This window comes from Molothrus aeneus, chromosome 1, assembly GCF_037042795.1.
Source record: "Molothrus aeneus isolate 106 chromosome 1, BPBGC_Maene_1.0, whole genome shotgun sequence".
NCBI classification, from domain to species: Eukaryota; Metazoa; Chordata; class Aves; order Passeriformes; family Icteridae; genus Molothrus; species Molothrus aeneus.
This window is the reverse complement of record NC_089646.1, coordinates 41,743,089-41,767,132: the sequence shown is the minus strand read 5'-3', so window position 1 is coordinate 41,767,132 and position 24,044 is coordinate 41,743,089. Positions and strand designations below refer to the sequence as shown.

The following is a 24,044-nucleotide window of genomic DNA, read 5'->3' as shown; positions in this document are numbered from 1 at the left end:
TCTTGTACAACAAATGGTCTCTCACACACACCTTCAGTTCAGCCTTCCACACTGTATAAAAACCATTAAAAAACACCAACAGACTGCTATTAAGGCATTCATCTTCCATCTTCCTGGCACAAAATATCTCAAACATTTGATAACAAAACTTTTAAACTATTAAAATGTCCATTAGTTCTTGAAATTAAGTATCAGGCTGCAAGAAGCACTACAGTGCATGTCACCCTAAAGCAGCAACTCTTTCATGATCACTCATTCAAAGGCCAAACTAAAAAGGCTACAGATAATGAGAATGTGAAGCTTGGTAGAGAAAGCTTAGGTAGAAAAAAGCCTGGGTGAACACAGATTCTAAAACAAGCAACATTCACAAAGCCAACCCTTCTAATAGATACTCTAATTGAAATTCAATTAAGCATGTGAAATTCATTGGTTAAAGAAGTATTAAAGATTTTATTCATCAGTTAAGTAGAAGTTCAGGTGACTAAATGGAATACTACAACAGACAAAAGGTTAGATGGGCAAACCACCACAAAAGACTTCCAAAGACACTGCTAGAATTCAAGCCTAGAAAAGACTGTGTGTGTTTTTCTTTTTATCTATTTTATGGAAGAATTCCCTTATATCAGAAATATGCATCCCTTCTGACAAAAAAATTAAAACTAATTCAAATTCTTTTGCATATCTAGGATTCCCAAAATATCACAAGTTTACTTTGAACCAATTCATTTCCACAGAATAAAGCTAAGGTCATTTAAGACTGCAAACCCCATCAAGTTCCTAATTGTTTAATCAGTACAAGTAGTATCTGAAATAAAACCACATTGAGGTCATGAGCAGATTCTTCATCTACACAGTGGAAGAACAAAAAGAACTGAAATTCAGGTTCAGATGTCAGCAAATTTGCATGCTTCAAGTGTCTGAACTGTCACAGCTTCAGTCAAATTATATTAAAAATAGGTAAATAACAGAGTGAAGTATTTTCAGGAACACTCTCTTATATCCTATATCTGTTAAATAAGCATTTATATAGGATTAACTGATAAAACTGTGGGCTTTCAGAAGTCATTAGTCATGTTTATATAAGAAAATTCACACGAACATCACTCATTCTGACCTAGAAATCTTTGATTCAAACAGCAATGTGACACTGGTTTCTAATAAGCCTACAACTATTCCCGTTTGAATAGATTTCTAAATATTAATTAATTCTCCAGTTCTGAACTGTCAACTCTAATGTGATTTCTGAAATGCTGTACCTGTAAAATTAGCCTCTTATCTTAGGACAGCAAGGTCTATTGTTAATTTGTTTAGTGCCAAGTGCCTGCAGTATGGTATGTAACAAATCAGGAGTTTCATATTGCACAGGACACACGGAATCCATCCAGCTACAGACAGGACTGAAAACCCACCGAATATTGTTATCCTAGAACTTCAAAAAGAGACCAAGTAAGATGTTTACTAACACGAATTACTTTCAAATTTTTAAATCATAATTCAAACTCACAGAGGCTACAAAAGTATGACTAATGTTTACTTTTACATCATCAAAAGATTAGTTAAACAAACTAAATAGGCAAGAAGAATACATATTGACATTCTCCTCATGTTTCCAATTAGCAAAGCTTCGTAACTGACTTCAGAAGGATGCGAACAACTGTCTTGAGCTTTGGCAGCATCCCATTAAGTCTTTAATAAGAATGAATTACCACTCAAAATTGAAATGCAACGTAACAGCATTTTACTTCTACCACTTCAGAGGTAAGAATTTAATCTTCCCTCCTGATATACTCTTATACTCTTGGATAGACACAAATCTATTAGCCCTTCTTTCAAAAAAGTGATTCTTTTGCCACAAATGAAAGCATGCAGTGACAGCTGGGCATGTCTTTGCAGCAGAAATTACTGGCAATACTACAGTGTATTGTGAGAAGACCTGTGAGAACAAGAAATAATCTTCTAGAAATAAAAATATTTAAAGCTTAATTCAGCACCTCACTTTGACTTAAAAAAAAAGTGTCCACTTCACCTCCCACTAGGTTACCTGCAAACCAAAATAAGTTAAAAAGTCAACATAAACCTATGCACACATCAGGAAAAGATTGCTGTGATGTTGCGTATCAAAGCCAGCTTCAGGCATGGACAAACTGGCAGCAATGGACAGTGCACCAGACAAAAATCTAGTTTGGCACTCATATGATGATGCCAGTATTATGCTGTGGTATCACTTAGCCCTTCAGAGCACTTTTTTAGGGACAAGCCTGAACCTTGTGAAACTCTTTCCCTTTAAGCTAGGACAGAGAGTGCTGCTAACAAACAGTGAGCATCACAACCAGTCACACCTCCTTACTATCTTGGTACTTTTCAAACTGTGCTTCAAATGCAGCACAGTGGTATTGTATTTCTACTGCAATGCTATCACTGTACCTGCAAATATCTATAGTTTCCACAGGGGTGTAAAACAACCCTAGAAAATATCACAAAAAATTGCCATCTTTGCCTGCACCTGCATCTGAGAGATTCAGTGCTGCAGCTGAGGAAGGAATCAGAATGGAGGCAAGAACAGCCACTGCTGTGATAGAGGTTGCATGTCAGGTTTGGGGGTCATTGCCTGCCCCAGTTCTTCCACTTGCAGCAGCAGCAAGAAGAGGTGGTATTTAGGTGTGAAATTTTTTGAGGGCTGGTTTTTATCCAGCCCTCCTTCTGACCTACTCCATCTTATCCAAGGAGACACTGGAACTGAAGTACACTGCTGGTTGCACTGACTAAACAGTATGCAGCATGATGTGACAGAATCAGAGCGAAGGACAGGATCCCTTTTCTGCCACCCTCAACCCTCACATCCACCTGATCTTGAGGTATGGAAACAGATTACCCATTTCCCAAGATTCCCTCTCATCCTCCCTCACCCCCTTGAGGCAAGTCGATTTGAAATAGACCTGAGAAGAATAAAGAACAAAATTATGTGAAGCACATTTTAATTAAATACTTAGCTAGAAAACCTGAGTGAAATATTCAAGTTCTCAGTCCGTGCTGTAAAGAATATTCACACTTGCTAAGATTCAGCTAAGGGCCTGACACCAGGAAGCACTGACTTATTTCAGTAGACGTTCTAGGGGAAAAAGTGATGTTCTGCTGTTCTCTCTTTCTGTCATGTCTGTAGTTTGAATTATTTCCTCCTCCAAGCTAAGCTTTAAAGGAATAAACAATCCTAAGTCTTTGTACATTTCAGAATTTCAAGTCCCAACCTCCAAACCAGGCTAGTATTGTAGTTTGAACCTTGAGGGGGATGCTCTAATGATTACCTAAGTGCTCTGTGGATGGTAGCATTAATTTCGTGGCACTGTTGGAGATACCTACATTACAGCTGGTTCAGTGGACAACTGGAGGTAAGTTAATAAAAAATACAGTTCTCATTTAATATATTTTAACATAGAACAGAGTATAAGCAGCAACTGCAAAATAACTGAAACAGAGGCATAATCTTTTTTTTAGCAGCAACATTAATTTAGAAAGCTTAACTAGGCAGCTTGCAAAGCAAAGCCTGTGAAGTTTTCACTTATATATATATTATGCACTGTTAATACATAATCTTAACTATCTGTTCATGTTTAGGTTTGATTCTTATTCCCTGCTATGAACTACCTTTTTGATGACACAAGGCAATACTGTAGGATAATTACTTAATGCTAGTCACAGCAATCACTCTCCATCCAGGAGCTACAGAATTCTCCAGCACTTCACAGCAACAATTACTGCTATATTTATAAAGAGACATCTCTGACGTTCCTAGGTTTAGTATTTCCTTGACAAAGTACTATTTAAGGTGAGTATTAAAATAAAATTCAGCCTACTGAGAAATAAGAACATATAGAAAAGAATAGCACATGTATGGCAGTGAAGTTACTTCATCCACATCTTAACAACACTTAAGGCAAATTACACTGACAGCAATGGAATTTATTTGACCCCTCGATTCCAAGAGAGTGCAAGATCAGTGTGTTGCTTCTTGTGGGAATGGTGACTGTCTAAACCCCAATCAATTTCATGCTATTACTGCCCCATCATCTAGACTTTTTATCCAGCATTTTACAGCCATCTGAGAATATGTAATCTCCTTACGAGCAGAATCTGTTGAAAATTTTCTAAGCCTTCAATTATAAAGGCTTCTGTGCTTTAAAAGTCTTCAGCTGCAGATGCACAAAATTTTCACATCTGCAAACTCAGAAAAATGACAAGATACAAACTGTGAACATTACAAGCTATAGGAGTAATTCTAGGAGTCAGTTTTTAATGCAAATGTAGATTACAGAATCAATTTGGCCATACAGAATCTAATTAGAGATGGCAAGTGTAGATTCCTGAAAAAGATGGTTGCAGATTGACTCCATATCCGACATATTCTTCGCATCCAAAGGAAGAATACATTCAGCAGCACTTTATGGGAAATCTAATGAGAAACTTCAGTAACTTCCATTGAAACAAAGAAACATATATACGGTATTCCAAATTAAATTTTAAAACACCTGCTTGCCCACAGACTATACTACCAGCACAAGATCCTTCAAGTCTCATTCTGAGCTCTCTATCTGCAAATGAGCAATTAACACACTCAGTTCTGCATAAGGTTTTTAAAATGGAAGTGTAGAACCAATCAATCACATAATGAATTCAAGGCACCAAGGAAGTCTTTCTCATCAGGAAAATTCTTATTTGTGTTGTGTTTATAACCTTGGTAAGTATGTGTGGACATTTAAGCCATTTTCAAATAATCAAGATTAGAACTTTGGAGCAGCAATACCTACAGGAAAAAGTACTTATGACACATCAAGAGCCTTTCCTAGTGCCCACAATCCAAACCTGAGGTGTTAGACCTCACAATAAGACTGAAGAAAACATACACCAAGCTCGACCTCTCTCATGTGTAAGAACCCATGAGATAGAGGGTGGTTTTCTGTTTCCCTGAGCCAAAACTGACAACTCTGCAAAATGGAAGAACCACCAGGCAATTTTATTTTAGAAAAACCTCACATTCCTTTCTTTTTTTAACTTACATTCATGTCAGTGGAATGGTTTTATTAGGTCCTAAGTCTAATACATACACTATACAATTAACCCTAAGTATCACATTATATATGTATATATAAAGTCCTTATGTGACCACACATCTTTTTCTTCTGGAATTTCTCTGGATAGACACCTACCATGTCTTTATGGGGAAACTGTTATCACTTTGCACACTCAAGCTTCTGTACCTCACCAGAAAACAACCACCCAGGGAGTCACGAGCACACTAACTCTACCCCATCTTTCACAAGGGACACAGAACAGGTTTGTACAGCTCTTGTGAAACTTGATTGAATGATTGCTAAGACAAGTCCACCAGAAAGAAAAAAATAAAAGCTTTGACTGATGCAGAGTTTAATATCATCCTAATTCTGATGATTTTAGGGGGTTAAATATGCGATTTTTGATTGTTTAGTCTTTACATTTTTATATCAAAATATCTGGATATGTAATTACTCTTAGCATTCTGAGATAATATCAAGTATTTGTGATGGCTATTGAGACTGCGCTACACTTAGAGAGGCTCAAATGATTTGTAGGGGTTTTGATGCAAGCAAGGCCATTGAAAAGAGAAATACATGTCCTTCAAGCTGACTGTCAATCACAAACCTTAGAAAAAAGAATTGGCAGCTGTACTCCCATTCTGAGTTTCCTCAGGTTCAAAGTTGGCCACAGACCTGTTTCTGATTTCAGATTTCACCCCCTCAGAAAAACGTGGCAAAGGCTCCCTTGTTAAACTAAGCTTAGTAAGAATGATGATGTTACAAAATGGCAGGAAGTTTTGCAGTGATGTGACCACCTAGCTTCAAAAATGATGGAAATTTTCAGTCAAAGGAGGAAGAAATTTCTGTCCCTGGCATCCAGCTGAGAAACAAAACTCCTCTTTTTTGTAATATCTTTAGAATAATCCCTGAAGGTAAACCAGGAGAAAGCCAAGTCAGAAAAAAAGGTGGATGACACAATCAGCACGGCACACATTTTTTCAGGCCCAACACTCAACTAAGCTCAATGGAAATCCCGAAGAATACCAGAATGTTTATAGAATAACCATTAAGAATTACCATTAAGAATATCAGATGTCCCCAATGTGTTTAAGAAGGATTACAGCCTTCCTACCGCCACTACTTGGCATGGTATTTTCCCTGCCTGCAATAGGATGTTACGCTTAGCAAGTGCTAAAATCAGGAACTGCATGCTGCCAGTAGCTTAATGATAAAAAATTCTACAAGGAGCATACAGGAATTCAGCTTCTTCAGAGAACCCAGGGCACCTCCAGTATTTTTGCTAAGAAACTGTGAGCTTTTGAGAGCACTCCATGATCACAATTTGTATTTTTTCACACAATATATCACCATCTGAAACCACGATATGCTTCCCATCACCACTGTAGTGGGCGTATATCTGTCTACAACTTCAGACACTTCCCCTGATGCCTATTAGGTTTTTTATTACTTTTTCTCTGTCTTGCTTTTGAACTATTTCATATCTCAAGGCAAATTATTATGAAAAGCATTGGTTTTATCAATATTGAAAGGCATACTTTGCCAGCGAATTCTGCCATTCATAACATGTAACAACATTTTAGATCTAAGAAGAAAGTGATGTTGACTTTTTCTTGGGACAGTCAAAATTCCCAAGAGGTTTCAAAGACAAGATGGAAACAGAGTAATTTGAAATTTTTACAGGCAAAAATGGAATGCCTGTTTTCTTTTTTATGGATGGACATACACTTTACCCCAGATACCACATACAACTGGCATCCAAATTGATGACAATGTTGGTTCTGTACCTTTTGACAGCATCAGCTTCTTGAGAGGCATCAATTCTCTCCTCAATACAGTATTAACGACCACAAACTCAAAAAACCCTACAGTGCTATGTTTGTTTCTTTCTAAATGCTCTTGGGCTACTCTGTGACACAATACACCTCGTATGCTGCAACTGTGAAAGCTTTGCACCAAATTCAAGAATATGTTCAAGAGGGTGTTTTTCCAGATCAAATTTGTGCTGTACTTGTTTTAAAAATGATGGAAACAGCTTAACTCCAAGGTCTTCTAAGTTAAAGACTGATACATGAGGATCTGCTTGGCAGGAAGGAATTAAGAGGCTATTAGCTGAACAACATATTTTAAGAGCAAAATATCCTTTCTGTAAAAAAATCTGGTACTAAAAATCAGTGAGGTGAACTTCTCGTGAGTGCTTCATGAGAAGTAACAGGGAACAGAGGACAGCTAGCTCCAAGTCACTTTTTTCACCGTCTCCTAGTATAGAAAAGCAACCTGTAACACCTAAATAACTACGCTGGACTCCTATTAAACTGATCTCAAAAACACCTGCTATCTTGTAGCAAGATCTAGTATGTGTGCAGAAGTGAATAGCACCTTTTGTAATAGTCTGAAATACAGAGTACAAAAAAGGAAATTTACTGCTCATTGCAGGTATTTTAATTATATTTTAACTTCTTGGAAGTATGGGGCACAGCCTTCATCTCTATTACATAATAAAGTCACCTATATGCTGCAATGCTGTGGCAATCGAGAAAGTACCAGTTACACCCAAAATGCATTTGAACCAACTTCACTTCCCATTAAGTGAAATGTAAGAAATCAGTCTGGATGCAAGATGGCCTAGCAGACTGCTTCTACCCTGTAAAATACAAGACATGGTAAAAAGTAAACAGGACCCTTAGAAAGGCTCCAGATCCCTCACATCACAGATGATATTTAAGCATTGACAATCTTATTTCTGGCAGAACATTTAAACAGCTAGAGCATCACAGAAGAGCTTAAGCAGAAATTATTTTGCACAACCCTCAATTGTCAAGAGTCTGTTACTTGAACTTTGTAACATGACAAAGGGTAAATCCAGGCAGATTCAGACATTAGACATCAAAACACTCGGTACGAATTATGGCAACATAAGGTTCTTTAGCTCATAAGAATTAGAAGTAGCTATAGTGTTGTGGCTGCACATCTAAGTCAGTTTAGCAAGTTAAAATAGGGTAGCTTTTCATCCAAAAATCCTTACATATTTGCTCTTTAGTACATTTCTTAATGCATCTGCTATTCTTCATCCTGCATCTAGGTCAGTCTACCTTGCCTTAATTCTCTGACTATACTTTCTTTCCATTGGTCTCTCTGTAGGTAGATCATGTTTAGTCCAAGAATCTGGATCTCTCATAGTGCAGCTGTTGAACTCCATCTGTTGCTCTATTGACTTACTGACTCTTTAGTACAATAACTGCTGAGAAAATAAAAACTGTTTCAGAGTGGATAATACAAAGCATCATCAGAGCAGAACAGAGTTTAACTTGAAGAATTTCTGTCCTGTGATTAACACCAGGTTGAAGACCTAATTTTATCTAACTTGAATATGTCTGCTCAAATTCTGCTTAACCCTTCAGTAACCTGGCATAAATAGACACAAACATTGCATTCCCAAGAACTGTACAACCAATCAGACAATTTTCACCTGTGGGTATGTATTTATATAGATAGAACTACCTGCAGAACAAACCAAACAATACACACAGGGTTTACAGGAACCTAGCAACAGATCTAATTATGCCCTAAACAAAAAAAGCTGAAAAGAAAAACACATGAATAAAGCCCAAAGTGGAATGGCATAAGGGTAAAAAAAAAAAAAAGTATTCCCAACTCTAGGATGCCTTGTACTAAATTATACATGCAAATTTAGCTGTGGCAGTTACCCTTCAACTAACCTTTGCTAGCTAAAAGGAGTGCAGAAGTGCTCCTAATCCGCTTCTGTCTGCAAATCGGACAAATTAGCTCGAATCACAGCTAAAAAGCAAACCACTCTAAAGATGCCATAAAAGACAACAGAAAATGCTTCTATAAATGCATCAGCAACAAAGGCAGGGCTAAGGAGAAACTCCAGGCTTTGCTGGCTGTGGAAGGAAACAGTGACAAAGGATGAAGTACCTAATGGTTCTTTTCCTCTGTCTTTTACAGTAAGACCAGCTGTTGTTCGAGTACCCAGCGCCCTGAGCTGGAAGACTGGGATAAGCAGCAGAATGAAGCCCCCATACTCCAAGGGGAAATTGTCAGCAACCACTCAAACACACACAATGCTGTTTGGGGTCCACCCAAAGGTATGGAGGGAGCTGGCAGAAGTGTTCACTAAGCTATTTTCAATCACTTCCCAGCAGTCCTGACTATCCAGAGAGATCCCACTAGACCAAAGTCAGCAAATGTGATGTCCACCCTACAAGAAGGGTGTGAAGGAGGATCCAGGAAACTCCGGGCCTGTCAACCTCATCTTGGTGCCAGGGAAGGTTATGGAGCAGATCATCTTCATACAGGACAATCAGCATCAGGCCCATTCAGGATGGGTTTATGAGGGGCAGGTACCTCTTGACCAACCTGATCTCCTCCTGTGACAAGGTGACACTTAGTGGATGAGGGAAAGACTGTGGATGTTGTTTTTGTAGACTTTACTGCAGCCTTTGACAAGATTCCCATAGCATCCTGGAGAAATTGGCTGCTCATGGCTTAGACAGGTACACTCTTTGCTGGATGGCCAAGCCTGAAAAGTGGTGGTGGATGGAGTTACATCCAGTTGGCAGCTGGTTACAAATGGTGTTCCCCAGGGATCAGTGTTGGGGCCAGGCCAGTTTAATTTGTTTATCAATGATCTGGATGAGGGATTGAGTGCACCCTCAGTCAGTTTGCAGATGTTGGGTGGGAGTGTTGATCTGCTGCATGGCAGGAAGGCTCTGCAGAGGGATCTGGACAGGCTGGAATGATGGGCCAAGGCCGCTTATATGAGGTTCAACAAGGTGAAGTGCTGGGTCCTGCACTTGGATCACAGAAACCCCACTGAACACTGCAGGCTTGGAGAAGAGTGGCTGGAAAGCCAAACTGCAGAAAAGGACCTGGTTCAACAGCAGCAAACATGAGCCAGTCTGTGCTCATGTTGAGGTGAGGTCACACCTGAAATCCTATGTTCAGTTTTGGGACCAAAAAAGAACACTGATGTGCTGAAGCGAGTCCAGAGAAGGGCTGGTGAAGCTGGTGAAGAGCCTGGAGCACAAGTCCTGTGAGGATCAGCTGAAAGAGCTGGGTCTATTCAGCCTGGAGAAAAAGAGGCTTATGGAGAACCTTATCACTCTCTGCAACCACTGAAAAGAGGTTGTAGCCAGGTGGGGTCAGCCTCTTCTCCCAGGTAACAAGTAAGATGACAAGAAGAAACATCAAGTTGCACCAGAGGAGATTTACATTAGGTATTTGGAAAAATTTATTCACTGAAAGGATTGTTAAGCATTGGAACATGCTGCCCAGGAAGTGATTGACTCACCAACCCTTGAAGTGTTTAAAAGAGGTGAGACATGCTAGTGCTGGGTTAATGGTTGGACCCATTGCTCAAAGAGGTCTTTTTCAACCTAAACGATTTTAGGACCCTGACTATTTTAACTGAATTTATTCTGAAGCAGATGAAAAGTATCCACATCTATTAATACAGTCCAACAGAAGGGATGATGTCCCCTAGCTAAGGGCAAAAAGAGTTCCAGATGCTTGCAAAGTGACTGTATATTCTCACACTGGAGCAAATCAGTGTGGGAATAGAATAAACAAAGACCAGGAAAGTAGCTGAAAACTGAAAGTTGCCTTTATCCTTCCTCATAACTCACAGAGTGGAGTTTATCTTTCTAACCATATTTTGCATTCAGATACTTTCAGTGTCTGATTTCGTCTCAAGTAAGTATGGCAAGCAGAATTTAAAATGAGTTATGAACTACTTCTATTTTGTATCTTTCATACTGCTTCAAGTAAGTCCAAATTACAAAGAAACCCAAAGTTTTAGCTGAATTTAATGTAACCTGTTAAGAATTGTACTTTATGGTTACCAGTATTTCTTTAAAGACTATGCACAGGAAACACAAGTGTAAAAACAGAATGTTATTTGCTTTTTAGGTATTCTCACAGAAATGCTAAGGATTAAGTATACTGTGATGACTGCAGTACTCAGGATTTAAGACAGTATTTATAATTAATATTAAATTCCTGCCATGTACAATGTGAAATTGAAGTTACATGCTCATTTTCTCATTACGTGATAAAACTTCTAGTATTGCTCAGTCTATTCTACTGTAGATATTGAACTATTTCACTGTGCTTCTCTGTCATTTCAGTAAAATCCCACGAATGCTTAGAAATGACCTTAAAATGTGAAGGTGGGGGAACACTTCAACCATGAGCTAAGCTTGCTATTACACACATATGCTTTGAAGCTGTCACAAATGTTAGTACAGAAATATTCAGAGACTACACCCACCATTGCCTCCTCATGTCCTATGTCCAAGAACATGCCCTTTCAAAAGCAAACCACCTCTTTGACCAGCCAGCTACATTGGTATATACAGTTTGGTAGCTACAGCTCCTCTGTCTTAGAACGTTAAAAGGATGAGTTTCATTTCCAAAGCCATTTTATTAAATCAAAGTGCATCCTTTTGCTGCTGCCCCACTGTGACATAATGAATGTGTGGCTGCCCATGAAAACGGGGAAAGGAGGAAGCTAAAGCAAGAGGTTCAGTTTCAATTCAGGTGGGGTTCAAAAGTCATGTACTCCAAGAGTATGTGAGAGTGGTTGGGAAGGACCTGGGGGAAGTTCTCAAGGGACAGTTCTTAGGTCACATAATCCTAAATCTTCTCTCTTCTTGTTCTCCAAACATGAATTAAGCTGGTCTGTTCCAGGACCTTTCATGCTTCAATCCCCACCAGACCATATGCCCTCTCAAACCCCTCTCCACAAATGCGTTGTTCTGTGGCTTTTTCTTCTTGAAGGTAGCCCTGAAAGAAGACAGCAGATGGCACCATGTGGAACACACTCTAACAAAGCAAAACCATGATGTGCATAGCTAAGAATGTTTTGTTGAAACCAGAGTGCAATGGAAGCATAAAGAAAAAAGAACCCTGAAGATGACTTACAAAAGCAAAAGCCAGAAAATAAAATTCAGTGATGGAACAATTACAAGCATGACACATTTCACACAAAACACATAATCCAAGCTTGTGCCTAGCAAAAACTGGGCTTTATTGTGGGAGAGTGGGGCTATTGTTGGTGAAGTAAAGGTGGAATACAAAATTAAAATACTAAAATTTCCTTGGCTCCCATTTAGCCATAGGAGAATAATTACAGTTGTCATTACTAGCTGACCTGAGACATCACAAATTAAGATACTGTTGCTAATATTTAAGGTAGTGTCTCCAGTGTCAAGATCCATTTTCTATTTGGCGAATGAAAGATTAAAACTGTTACAGAGCAAAATTGATTGTGAGACACAAGCAATAGCTTTTCAACTGTTACTTCAGACATCTGACAATAGATGAATCATTCTAGTCACCTGAGTAAGAAAAAGTCCAAACACAGTAGCATTACCCAGCTTCTTGGAAAACTCAAACACTGCGCTGGCTTTCATGACTTTCATTCTACAACAGTGAGTCAAGGAGACATCCATTTACTGTCATTGTTACCATTGATACAATGCCAAAGCTCCAATTTTGTTTTGCTGACTTTCTAAATCAGAAGAATTGCAACTTTAAGGCATTTTATCTATTACCAGAGAAAGAATTAAAGATGTTTTAAAGACCTTTAATACCCAAATCATCAAATACTTCAACCATGAAGATGAAATCACCTTTTTCCAAGATAAATGTTTCAAAAATATTTATGAAATTTTAAGTTATTTAACTGAACTTCCAAATGCTATTTGGGCTAAGTTTAGGACAAGGAGTTAGCACATTCAATGTATGCAATAGACTGTGGATATATATATAGATAGATAGATAGATAGATATAAGTAAAGTTAGGTAAGTACTCAGGACAGGAAAGCTTGTTTTGTTATGTTTTGCTTCTGCATCACTCTATTTTCAAATCCTCTGGCTATAGCACACACATTCTTTTAAATGTGTTCCTCTCAATCAGCTGCATCCTCTAAGAGGTACTTTCCATGCCTAGACTTTCTTAACATATCAATCTATTGTGAAGATAGGAATAAAAAAAAAATAAAATCACTTATTCAATTTAAAAAAGTTGGCTATCATTTATAGCATAGTAATTGTAAAAAAGAGAATACAGAGACTGAAAAAAATAAAGAAATGAAAAAATGTAGTTACCTGTGCTAGAACAGTTTAAAATTACACAATTACATGTTATTTCTCCCTTCTGCAAAATCCATATTAAACCAACAGGACATAGAGTGCCCATCCATACAGTGAGCCACTATTTTAAACAAATGTAAATAATACTTTGTAAAACAGTCTGAAGGAAAATAGATATCCCACTAAGAAAACCATCAAAAATAATAATCAAGCCAAACTCACATCCTCCATTGCAATGTAGTTTCCCAAGGAGTTTGTTTGTTTAAGTGAGGGAAGTTTTGAAAAGGTGTTTTGCAATTCCTCATGGATTATCAGCTGAAGAGAACTTGAACATGCTCTTTTACCTAACAAACTAACATAACCCATCATTTGACTGCCACAGAAAATTATATGATAAGCATTGTAACGCCTGGAAGATATTATCATTTACAGTTATTTATGTTAGATGGGCTCTGAAAAAGTAACATTTGATACTGGACTCGGGTCCCCCACAGCAGAGAGACATTTTAAATACCATTTCCTGCTCTTAAAGCACTCATGTACAAATACTCAGTTATTCCTTGTTTAAAACAGACCATTTCTTTTTCTAAAGTGCAGGAATATTGCCTCACATAATAGCAAGCACTTTTGAAGTATAGCAAGTATTTAATTCTCTAAAATGCCAAAGGAGCTTTTACTCAGGGAAAGCAGCAGTAAGTTGGGAAATACAGACTCTGATCTATTTTATTCGTATCTATATCCTTAAATTCATTCCCCAGGCTGCTTCAACTTATGTAAGGTGTGGCACAGCATTAGGGTCAATTTCACGGTACCCCTCCAGCCCAGACCTAGCAGCTACCCACATTATTATAAACACCTCAGTTTGGTGCCCAGCAACAGCTCAGATGAAGACCACAAGCTCTGCTCAACTATGTGGCCGGAAATGCACTCTCTGTGCTGGACATACTATAAAAAGGCTAGAGCAATACATATCCTAAGTTCACTTGGCTCTCCAAGCAAGTAGTGAGACTGAGGGCTCCAAGAAGTTTTGCTAAAGGAGTTAATAATAATAAAAACATTGTCACACATCCTGCTACAGGGTGCAGGCTCCACAGGCCCCAAAAGTGGCAGTTTTAACAGCTTTCCTAAGTAGAAAGGAGCCCTCAGGAGTAGCCCTAAATGTCAGTACAAATGTACCTCAAAGGGCTTTCAAGAATGGAATTTTCAAAAATTCAGGAGGAAACTCTGCAATACATGCACAGTTAGACATTAAATGGAAAATAACCTGACTAAATTAGAGGAGATTCTTGTGGAACAGCAAAGACACCTCCCTAAACGTAGTGTCCCCTCAATCCATTAAAAACTTAGTTCCTACAGAATTTTGAATTTTGCTCTAACTATACTAGCCAAAATTTTTATTCTCTCCTTCCCCCACCAGTTCAACATGAGACAGGTTCAAAAACATGAGTATTAGGATTACAGGCTGCCAGAACTAGAGACTATTAGAGAGAGTTATGATAGGAAGCAAAGCTACCCTTTATAAACCACTCTAACCCTACGTAATTAAATCAAATTTCTGTTTTAAAAACTGATCATATTAAGCTGTTCAAATAATAGGATATCTGCCAAAAAAAAGTCCATTCAAGGATTTTAATTGTAGCATTTGCTATAGTTAGCCAAGTGTTTGTGAGTGTTTGCTGAAGACCATTCAAAAACAAATCATGGCATTAAAAACTTAACTTGATGGTTCAGTTGACCCAGCCTACATAAAACATTTGGATATGTTTTCTTTTTCATGTTTCATTCTGCTATCCATAAATCCATAAACGGGTCAACACTTTGCAAGCATTCTATCTCACCTCATATGTTTTCCACAAGAAGTCTGCAGGGAGTCTCTGCACGTTTTATGAACACTGCCCCTCCTACCTATCATGCATAAGCCCATTACTGCACCCACATGAAATCTGATGAGGTGCTCACCCCAATTACAAGTAGTGCAAGTGAGGAGAGGAGCACTACGTGCTAAGTAAAGATGGTAGTAGACAGTAGTAGATACAGAGCAGGGATTTGATTCTCGCATGACTGCTATTTTATGAGGCCACACAGTGAATTGCTTTTCAGCTGCATCACTCCAACTGAACAAATCTAGCCTGAGGTCTCCCCACTCACAAAGCAGTTTCTGCTATGCCTTCAACTCTGTCCAATGTTCTTTTACCAAATTATCCTCCTTCCCTTACATTTCTAATATTTACCTATTTTTGCAATTTCTCAAGCAGTAGAGAAGTCCAGTACAGTCAAGTGCACATCATCTTGACTTTACCACCATATCAACCTTACAGAAAAATTTACTTTTCAAAACAGCTCCCTCCAAGTAGGTCAACAATACCTTATAATGGAGAGACCCCAAAAGCCAGGCTAAGCTGTGCTAACAGTTTCTCAGCCCAGTCACACTGCAATAGAAGTGGTCAAAAAGATACCTGATTTGGATCCTCTTCATTAAAGGGTAGGTGGTGGTGCAGTGGCAAAGCCTGGAAGACTATTCCCACATGAAAATCTCTAACCTTTCCCTTCATGAGCACACAGTCCCCACTGAATCAGATCTGGACTCTATGCTAGAATAATTTTCCTACTATAATAAAATGGCAGAAACGAGTTTGAGTTACCTGAAATCCTGTTAAAATTATTAGTATTACTAGAGTATAAAAATTCATTTCAAATCTTAACAGTAAATATAATACTAAAAACTATATTTCAATAAAATAGAAATACAATACTTCTCACTTCACAGAATCAGAACACTTGTGAATGAAGAACATGTAGTAAGTTCTTAATATGAATCTCATGAAATTTGCAACATCTCAAAATTAATTCAAAGTGATTATATTCAAACTGAATTGGAATCAAATTCTTTCCTGAGGTCTGGAAGTTGTCTAAAATTACAAACAAAAGGAATTGTTTTGGGAAAAAACCCTGAAGTCTGTGAGAAATGTTTCCTAAAGAGATCACATTTATGTACTTCACTTGAACAGGACTGTGTACTGGGTTGAAAGGCTCCATAAAGACAGATCCAGTTTGGAGACCAAAGTGCCTGTCAACTCTCAAGAATTCTTTTAGTACACAATCTGATATTTTCCCAGCAAGAGGCACTAGCAGGGAAGCTAGTGGCCAGATGAATTACCTGGGTGGGCAGTGGTAATTGGTATTATTGACACTATCCTCTTTACGCAATTTTTTCTCTTCTCCTTATGAACACTAACTTAACATGCTCTTATTCACCTCTTCTTTCATCACCTGCTACTCCATCAATCTGCTCTGGTTGTATTTGTATGTGCCTTCCCTCTGTCACTCAGTCCCAGTTTATCCCCTAATATCAGTCACTATTTACATTCCCTCCTGATGTTCATATTCTTCCTCAAAAATAAGAGATTAAATGGTAATATAAAACCTGGTGGCAAACCAGCTCAGGAAACTAAAATGCTATAGCATTTCAACAATTTACCTCACTGAATTTACTATGACTGCTTTGGAGTAAGCAAGAAGAAGAAAACCAGACTGCACACTGGGCAACAGAGGAGAACTACTCCAGAAGTCAGCTATCAAATCAGGTAACTACAACACAAACCCACAATCACCAGCGACTGATCAATTCCATACACCACTTTTTCTGTTCACTTCAGTCACACTTTGAATTTTAAGGAAGGTTTCATGTCATATTTATAGATGCTAAATTATGTTTTCATTAATGAAACAAGTTTACAGCGGCTCAAGGATCCATCTGGCAAATATGATTGATTTGAACATAGCAAAACCTGTATATTTGACTGCATCTGACTGAGATAAAAATCTCAGCTTCCTTTAACCTGCCTGTCTCTGAAACTCAAGCAATGCCACTGACCTTAAGTTTATTTTCACCAGTTAATCCCCATTCACCAAACCCCACTAACAGTAGATTATGGTATCAACGATGAGAAAGTGGATTGCTATTACATCTATAAGCCATATTTGCTACCAGGACAATTATGTTACCTCAGAGCGAGGTACAATAAACAATGGCCACCCCTGATGGCAGGTAAAAAGATGGTGGAGAGATCAATGGTGCTGGTCTGGAAGAGCCCAAAACTGTGTATGAGATTGTGGTAGTGCTCTTCATTACCAAAAGCTGGCAGGGATGTAGAAGGCAACATTCCCAGCAGGAGAAGGTAGGCAAAGGGAACTGACAAAGCTTGCACTGGTGTATCACCCTGCATATGCAAAGTGGTAGGAAGAGGGTCTCATGCTCACACATATGAGCTTTGGTATTCCAGCCTAAGAAAGCTTTCACTAAGGTAACTGGTATTAATCTGGCTTTTAGCAAGATGTTAAAATTCTCAGGGGAAAGAGAAGTTTGATCTCCTGTCATGGGATATGATTAATGATTCAGATACAGTTCTCACACATGTGACTTAATGGTAAGAACTGTACAAACACAATGAATGTACTATTTTGACAGTACTCCCTGAAGACTACTGATGTACCAGAAGTTATCATCATTTTACTTGGTAGCAGTATCACAATGCAACAGTCTTGCTATATATATATATATATATATATATATATATATATATATCATATATATGTATACATATAAGAGATATATATATATATAGATATATATAGATATATATATATCTCTTATATGTATACATACGCACACATACAGATTTTTTTTATACATATACACACACACACACATATATATATGATGCAAGCAGCCAAAAGAAATAGCATATGGACATGCTGGAGCTGTACTTCAGAAAACCAGTGCATAGAAAGTAGCCTCTGTTCAAGGGCTCCATGATTTTGGTTGCCTTGGTTCTGCAGCCAGGTTGACATTTAAGGCAACATCTGACAGTAAGAATGCTCTCACTTGACAACTGAGTTAAATCTGCTGTTGTACTTTCATGTGCAGCTTTCACTCTGCACTTGTGTGTACACAGCACCAAAATTAAGCTCTTGATCCACCCAGATGCCAAACCAGCCAAGAGATGAACCAGATTTCAGACATGAAATCTGTCCATTTCAATGTACCATCACTATCCATGTTTCAAGTTCTTGGCCTTAGAATGAAATCCTGGAATTAAATGCTGGAGGCCTGTCAATGGCACATCTTAATGAGCTGCCTGACTTCACATATCAGCTCACCTGACCTAGAAGCTGCCAAGAAGTACACACATTTCTCAAAGTCTCTGGACCAGCTCAAGTATGGAAAATAAACATGACATGAGAAATAAATCAAAAAGTGAAAATACTGCACAAAATAGGTAGTCAGTGTGAAAAAAACCCCAGTAAACTGAGTCATAATGTACAGGTCACAAGTTCTTAAGTGACAGCGTGGTGACCTCAAAATACCAGTTTGGTTTCACCTTGCACTGGCATTGTATTTCAATGGAGATCAAAAATCAAACACCTTCCTCCCTCTACTGCCTTGGCCTATCGTACTACATTTGGGTCACTTCTGGAAGAAATGCCAACACAAGTGAGTCCCAGCAGCTGATTTTACAAAAGCAGTAAATCTCCTTTCTATGCCAAATCAAAACCAAATTTTACTGTCAGAAAAGCAGGTCAAAAGGGATGTTAGGAAAAAAAAAAAGTGCTATTTGATTCAATTAATATGTAGAAAACCCAAGGCAATTCTGCCTTTCTTCCCACCCTTGGCGGTTGCATATGTCCATACCAGGAAACTGGATTCCTAAGTAAATGGGAAAGCTTTCTACACCTTAGAGGCACTGATATTTTTCAATTCAAAAGAATAACTGATTTGTCTAATGCTCCTCGTTTTATCAGATTTACCTCCGTTTCCTCTCTGGAGCACAAAACAAATACTAGAGAATTGGTGACTTAACAACACACTGCAAGATATCCTATGCAAACTTGACAGGAAAAGCCAAAAGAATTGAGAAAAATATCAAACTGTTTCACAGCAAAGTCTACGGCCACTGTCCTGAAAAAAAAATCCAGTTTACCTGGAGAAGCTGCTAAAGAAGTGGTTTAAAAAAATTAGAAACAAAACACTGCTACTGGTCTTTTCATAAGCTCCTTTCCCATATTACATTCAGACTTTTAAGACCCTTGCAACTGTGAAAAACCATTCCCATCTAGCTACTCCACACTGTTTAAGAGAGCAACATCATTTTTTACTCTTTCCAACAATTTTGCTGCTGCAATAGAGAAAGTCCTTTGTTTTCACTCAGTTTCTACCATTTTAGGTCTCTTTTCTACTAATTAACTTAAGTGCATTTGCCTCTACCATTTCTGGCATGCAGCAACAAGACACTGGCATGATTCTTGACATTTCAACTGCTTCTCACAGACCTGCATTAAAATCAATGAGTTTTGTCAACTTCATCTATTCCCTAATTAACAAGGGTACATCCAGCAGCACAGGCAGCAATGCCTTCTGTTTGTGTACTCAGGAAGATGACTTTGCATCAATTTACACGTTGCTTTAAACAGGAGTTTATCTTTACAGCTAGATCATTACTATGAACTTAACTCCCATAGCACCATTTTAGTGTCCTTCAGGGCTTAGTAAGAAGTTACGCAACTCAGCACTGTAAAATTTTCGTTTATCCAACAAGGATGAGTCTTGATTATAAAAATTAGATAAAACTGGCACAAAAATGTAGGTTGCATGCCTAAAAGTTTCCTCCATAATAGACATGAAAGCCTTTATGCTTAAATTTAGATTAGAAGGTAACTACTTCACAGGATACAAACTCAGGTTCATAGTCTCACTGTAGATGTGTTTTAACTATGCTCCCCCTCATTCTTAACTTTATTAATTGGAAGTCTGCACTTCTTCCATTCATTTGTGTCTGCAGAAAAACACTTAAATCATGGGCAATTACTTGACATTTTGAAGATATTTTGAGATACTTGGCTTTCACATCACAAAGGTTTATTACTTCACACAGCATTTAAAAACAAAGCCATTCCTTGTTCTCTATCCACTATTCTGAGCCACGATTTGTGAATGGATTACATTTGCGTGTGGGGGGGGAGAGAAGTGAGGGGGGAAAAGCCAACTAGAAGAGAGGAAGTTGTGCTTTTGAAAGTATCAAAGTGGAATGCATGCTTTGCAGAGAAGTACAATTTCAGCAACAATTTTAGGTGAAATTTAACACAGAATATCTAGCGTACATTTCAAAATGAAGCATCTCCTTCCTTCGTGCAATTAACAGTGAGACCCAAGACATAAAATTTTAAAATAAAATCTGATAATTCACTATTCTAAAGTCATCTGCCACTTACCCTACTTAAAGTTCTAAAAACCCCACGGATTCCCAGGATAAAGTAACCAGTAATACAAAAATTCATTGTCACGTTTTTGCATTACAACAACCCTGCCCCACAAGTCTTGTCATCCTTTCACTTCGCCTTGCTGCAAGGAACGAGTGCAGCATTTCTTCATCTCATCCATAAAATGGTTTCGGTCCCCTCCAAGAGGGAAAAAGAACAGACGGCTTCTACAGGAGGGAAAGCAATCTTTGGAAAAATCAAAATGTGTGGGAAACAGCAAAAGTCCTTGGGCTCAGAAAGGCAGCTTCGAAACACCTGGCAGTAAATCAATGTCACCCATTTCGCTGTAATCCCTCAAGTCACTTTTATGAAGATTACTTCCTGCAGCGCATTCCTCGCCCTGCTCCCTCCCCGCCCGACAAGGACTCCAGTAAAGACCACTCCGGGAAGCCGCACCGCGCACACGGCACCGGCGCCGCGACAGCGGGACCCGGACCGGGGCGCGGGTCACGCCTGGCACAACTGTTTCGCTACCAGCCCTGACTCCGGCCCCACTCCCGATTCCCTGCCAGCGCCACAACTTTCTTTCCCCGTGCCCCTCGGAGAGTCCTGCCGCAACTCCGAGGGATGCGGGGGAACTGCCGCCGCCCCGTTCCCGAGGTCTCCGCCGTAGGGGACACCCCAGCGCCGGCACCGCCGCTCGCTCCCGGCGCTTCCCTTCTCCCGCGCTGCGGTGGCGACCCCTCACGCTCCCTCCGACCTGCCACGGCGTGTCCCGTCCGCACCGCCTCCCTCTCTCTCCCCCTGCCTCCCTCCTCGGCTCCCGGGGCGGCCGCGGCTGCCGGCTCCCTCCGGGGAACAGCCAGGGGCGCAACTTCGCGGAGTGGCGGAGCAGGGGGCGGGCGGCGGGGCCCTCCCGCCGTCTCCGCGGCCAGGGCGCAGGGAAGCCGCGGGTCTCCCCCGCCGCGGCTCATGGCGCGGTGCTTTCCCGCCTCCCCGTCCCGCCCGGCGGCGGCGGCGGCGACTGACCAGGGGTCGAACTCGTGGATGATGCTCTCGAAGCGGATGACGGCGAAGAGCCGGGAGCTGAATCCAGCCAGCCAGGCCAGGAACAGGATGGTGAAGGAGAGCAGGGACTGCCAGCCCGCCGGCTGCGACAGGCCCCCCGACAGGCCGCCGCCCGCCCCGGCGCGGCTGTGGAGCGGCGCCGCGGAGTTGGCGGCGGGTCTGTGCTTGTGGTCGGGGGCCGAGTGCTCCGCCATGTTGTACCCGGGGCTCCCTCGCAGCCTCTCCCTCCGCCCGGCGCGTGCGGGGAGGAGGAGGCGGAGGAGGGGAGAGGAGGGAGGAAGGGCAGAGGGCGGGGGGCTCGGCAAGGGGCGGGGCGGAGCCCGCCCGCTCTTGCTCGGCGCTCCTCGCTGACTCCCCGCCGCCTCCTGGCGCACTCGGGCTCTGCCGCTGCCTCCTCCTCCCGCCGCCGCCGTCACTGTCCCCTGGCGCGGGGGGGAGCACGGCGCGGCGCGCGCCGACCCGGGGGGCGGGGCCATCGTCAGGGCGGGGGCGGGGTCAAGGAGCAGGAGGGGCGGGGCTGGAGACGGCCCGTGTCGCGCGCGCGGCTCCGAGAGGCTGAGCCGGGGTGGGGAGGGAGCTCCGCCAGCAGGGGGCTGCGGACGGGACCCGGGCGGGAGGGACAGGGGCGGATCGCGGCTCCTGTTCTCCCTTCTTCCTGAGCGGGCCGTTTGACATTGCCGCCCCTCCGGAGTGGGAGGAGCTACCGGGGGAGGGCGAGGCTCCCAGGAGAAGGCGAGGGGGCGGGACCGATCCCCTCGGGTAGCGCCCTCCTAACAGGAACTCCGGTGACGGCCTGTCACGGAGCGACAGGTATTTAAAAGGGGCGGGTCATCCTCGAGTAGCCAATCGGAGCGGCACTGCCCCGCGCGCAGGGGGGACGTCGCTCCCGGTGCCAGCCGTTGGGGCAGTTGAGTGGCAGTCGTTTGGCCCAATCGGAGCGCGGCTTGCGAGTCACGTGGGCGCCCCCGGCGCCGTGCCAGGGCGCTGCGGTGCGTGTGGGCCGGCGGGTGGTGCCGCTCCCGGCGTGCTCTGGAGCGGCGCGGAGCGGAGCATGGCGGGAATTGTAGTCCGCCCGTGCGGGGGCGCGGCGAGCCCCGGTAACTCCGTTTGCTAGGAATGATTATTTGTCCCGGTGGAAACTGCGATGGCTGGCGCTGAGGGATGTGGGAGAGCTTCGCCCTCATGCAGTTGAGAGGAGTAGCTCAGGGCAAGGTCAGGGAGAGCCCTGCGTGTGCCACTTGCCTCAGCTGGGAGCATTTTTATGGAATCCATCAGTGCATTAGGTTGGAAGAGACCATGGAGGTCATCGAGTCCAACCTGTGGCCGAACACCACCATGTCAACTCGACCATGGCCCTAAGAGCCAGATCCAGTCTTTCCTAAACAGTTTCCCTTCCAGGGACGATGACTCTACCACCTCGGTCAGGCGCAGTGACCAGCAAAGGGACACCTTGGCTTTTTTGGGAGGGTGGGATTGTTTGGGTTTTTTTAATTGTCTTTTAGCAGTTTTCCTATTGAAATGCTATTTGGGAGCCTTTGTAACTCCCTCAAATGTTTTGCAAAACATGTGGCTATAAGGAGAAGGTGGACAAAACTTCGGGTTGCACATGCCTCATCAGCTTGAGGCATGCTGGCCTTTTTTTGACTCTGAGATGGCAGGGGACAGCCTGCTTTTAGAAAAAGTATGATATTAAACACAGGCAGAATAAAAGAGTACACGGCTCTTTGCACTGATCACACGAACAACATATGTTTTATGGGTTTTATGCAGGACTTCAGTTTTGAAATTAAATAGCTCATGTTTGTTGTCTGAGGTCTGGGCATTCCCTTTGATGCACAAATGTGGCTCTTCAAAGGTCCTGAAGACTTGCAGTTCAATTTCACCAGTATGGATGGGGACCATACTGGGTCTTAGTTGACTGATACAATTCTAATTAGTCCTTGATGTTGTCTCTAGCTTTATTTTGTTTGGCAGAGGAAGGAAACAGTATGTTTCTTTCTATGCACAGTGGAAATCTTTTTATTACAGAATCCTAGAATGGTTTGGGTTGGAAGGGACCTTAAAGATTATTTACTTCCAACCTCCCTTCTATGAACAGAAGCATCTTCCACTAGACTAGGTTACTCAAAGCCTCATCCAGCCTGGCCTTGAACACTTGGGTCATCCTTCAGCTTCTCTGGGCAACCTGTTCCAGTGGTTCACCACTCTCACAGTAAAGAATTTCTTTCTAACATCCAATCTAGACCTACCTCCTCTCAGTTTAAAGCAATTCCCACTTGTCCTCTCACTACCTGCCCTTGTAAAAAGTCCCTCTCCAGCTCTCTTCTAGGGCCCTTTTAGGTACAGGGAGGTGCTCTGAGGTCTCCCTGGAGACTCCTCTCCTCCAGGCTGAAAAGCCCCAACTCTCTCAGCCTGTCTTCATAGCAGAAGTGTTCCAGCCCTCTGATTATTTCCGTGGGCCTCCTCTGGACTCATTCCAACAGGACCATGGCACTGCTGTGCTGGAGACCCCAGAGGTGGATGCAACCCTCCATT

At 41.5% G+C, this 24,044-nt stretch overlaps 1 protein-coding gene across 1 annotated transcript in view; it reads right to left on the bottom strand.

Moving 5' to 3' along the window:
- STT3B (STT3 oligosaccharyltransferase complex catalytic subunit B) overlaps positions 1 to 21,750 on the bottom strand; it is a 51,291-nt gene extending 29,541 nt beyond the window's left edge. Inside the window, exon 1 of the mRNA XM_066555633.1 lies at positions 21,471 to 21,750. Within this exon, the coding sequence (XP_066411730.1) occupies positions 21,471 to 21,703 (233 nt within the window). The 5' untranslated portion in view covers positions 21,704 to 21,750. The remainder of the gene's footprint in view (positions 1 to 21,470) is intronic.
- Positions 21,751 to 24,044: the final 2,294 nt, after the last annotated feature.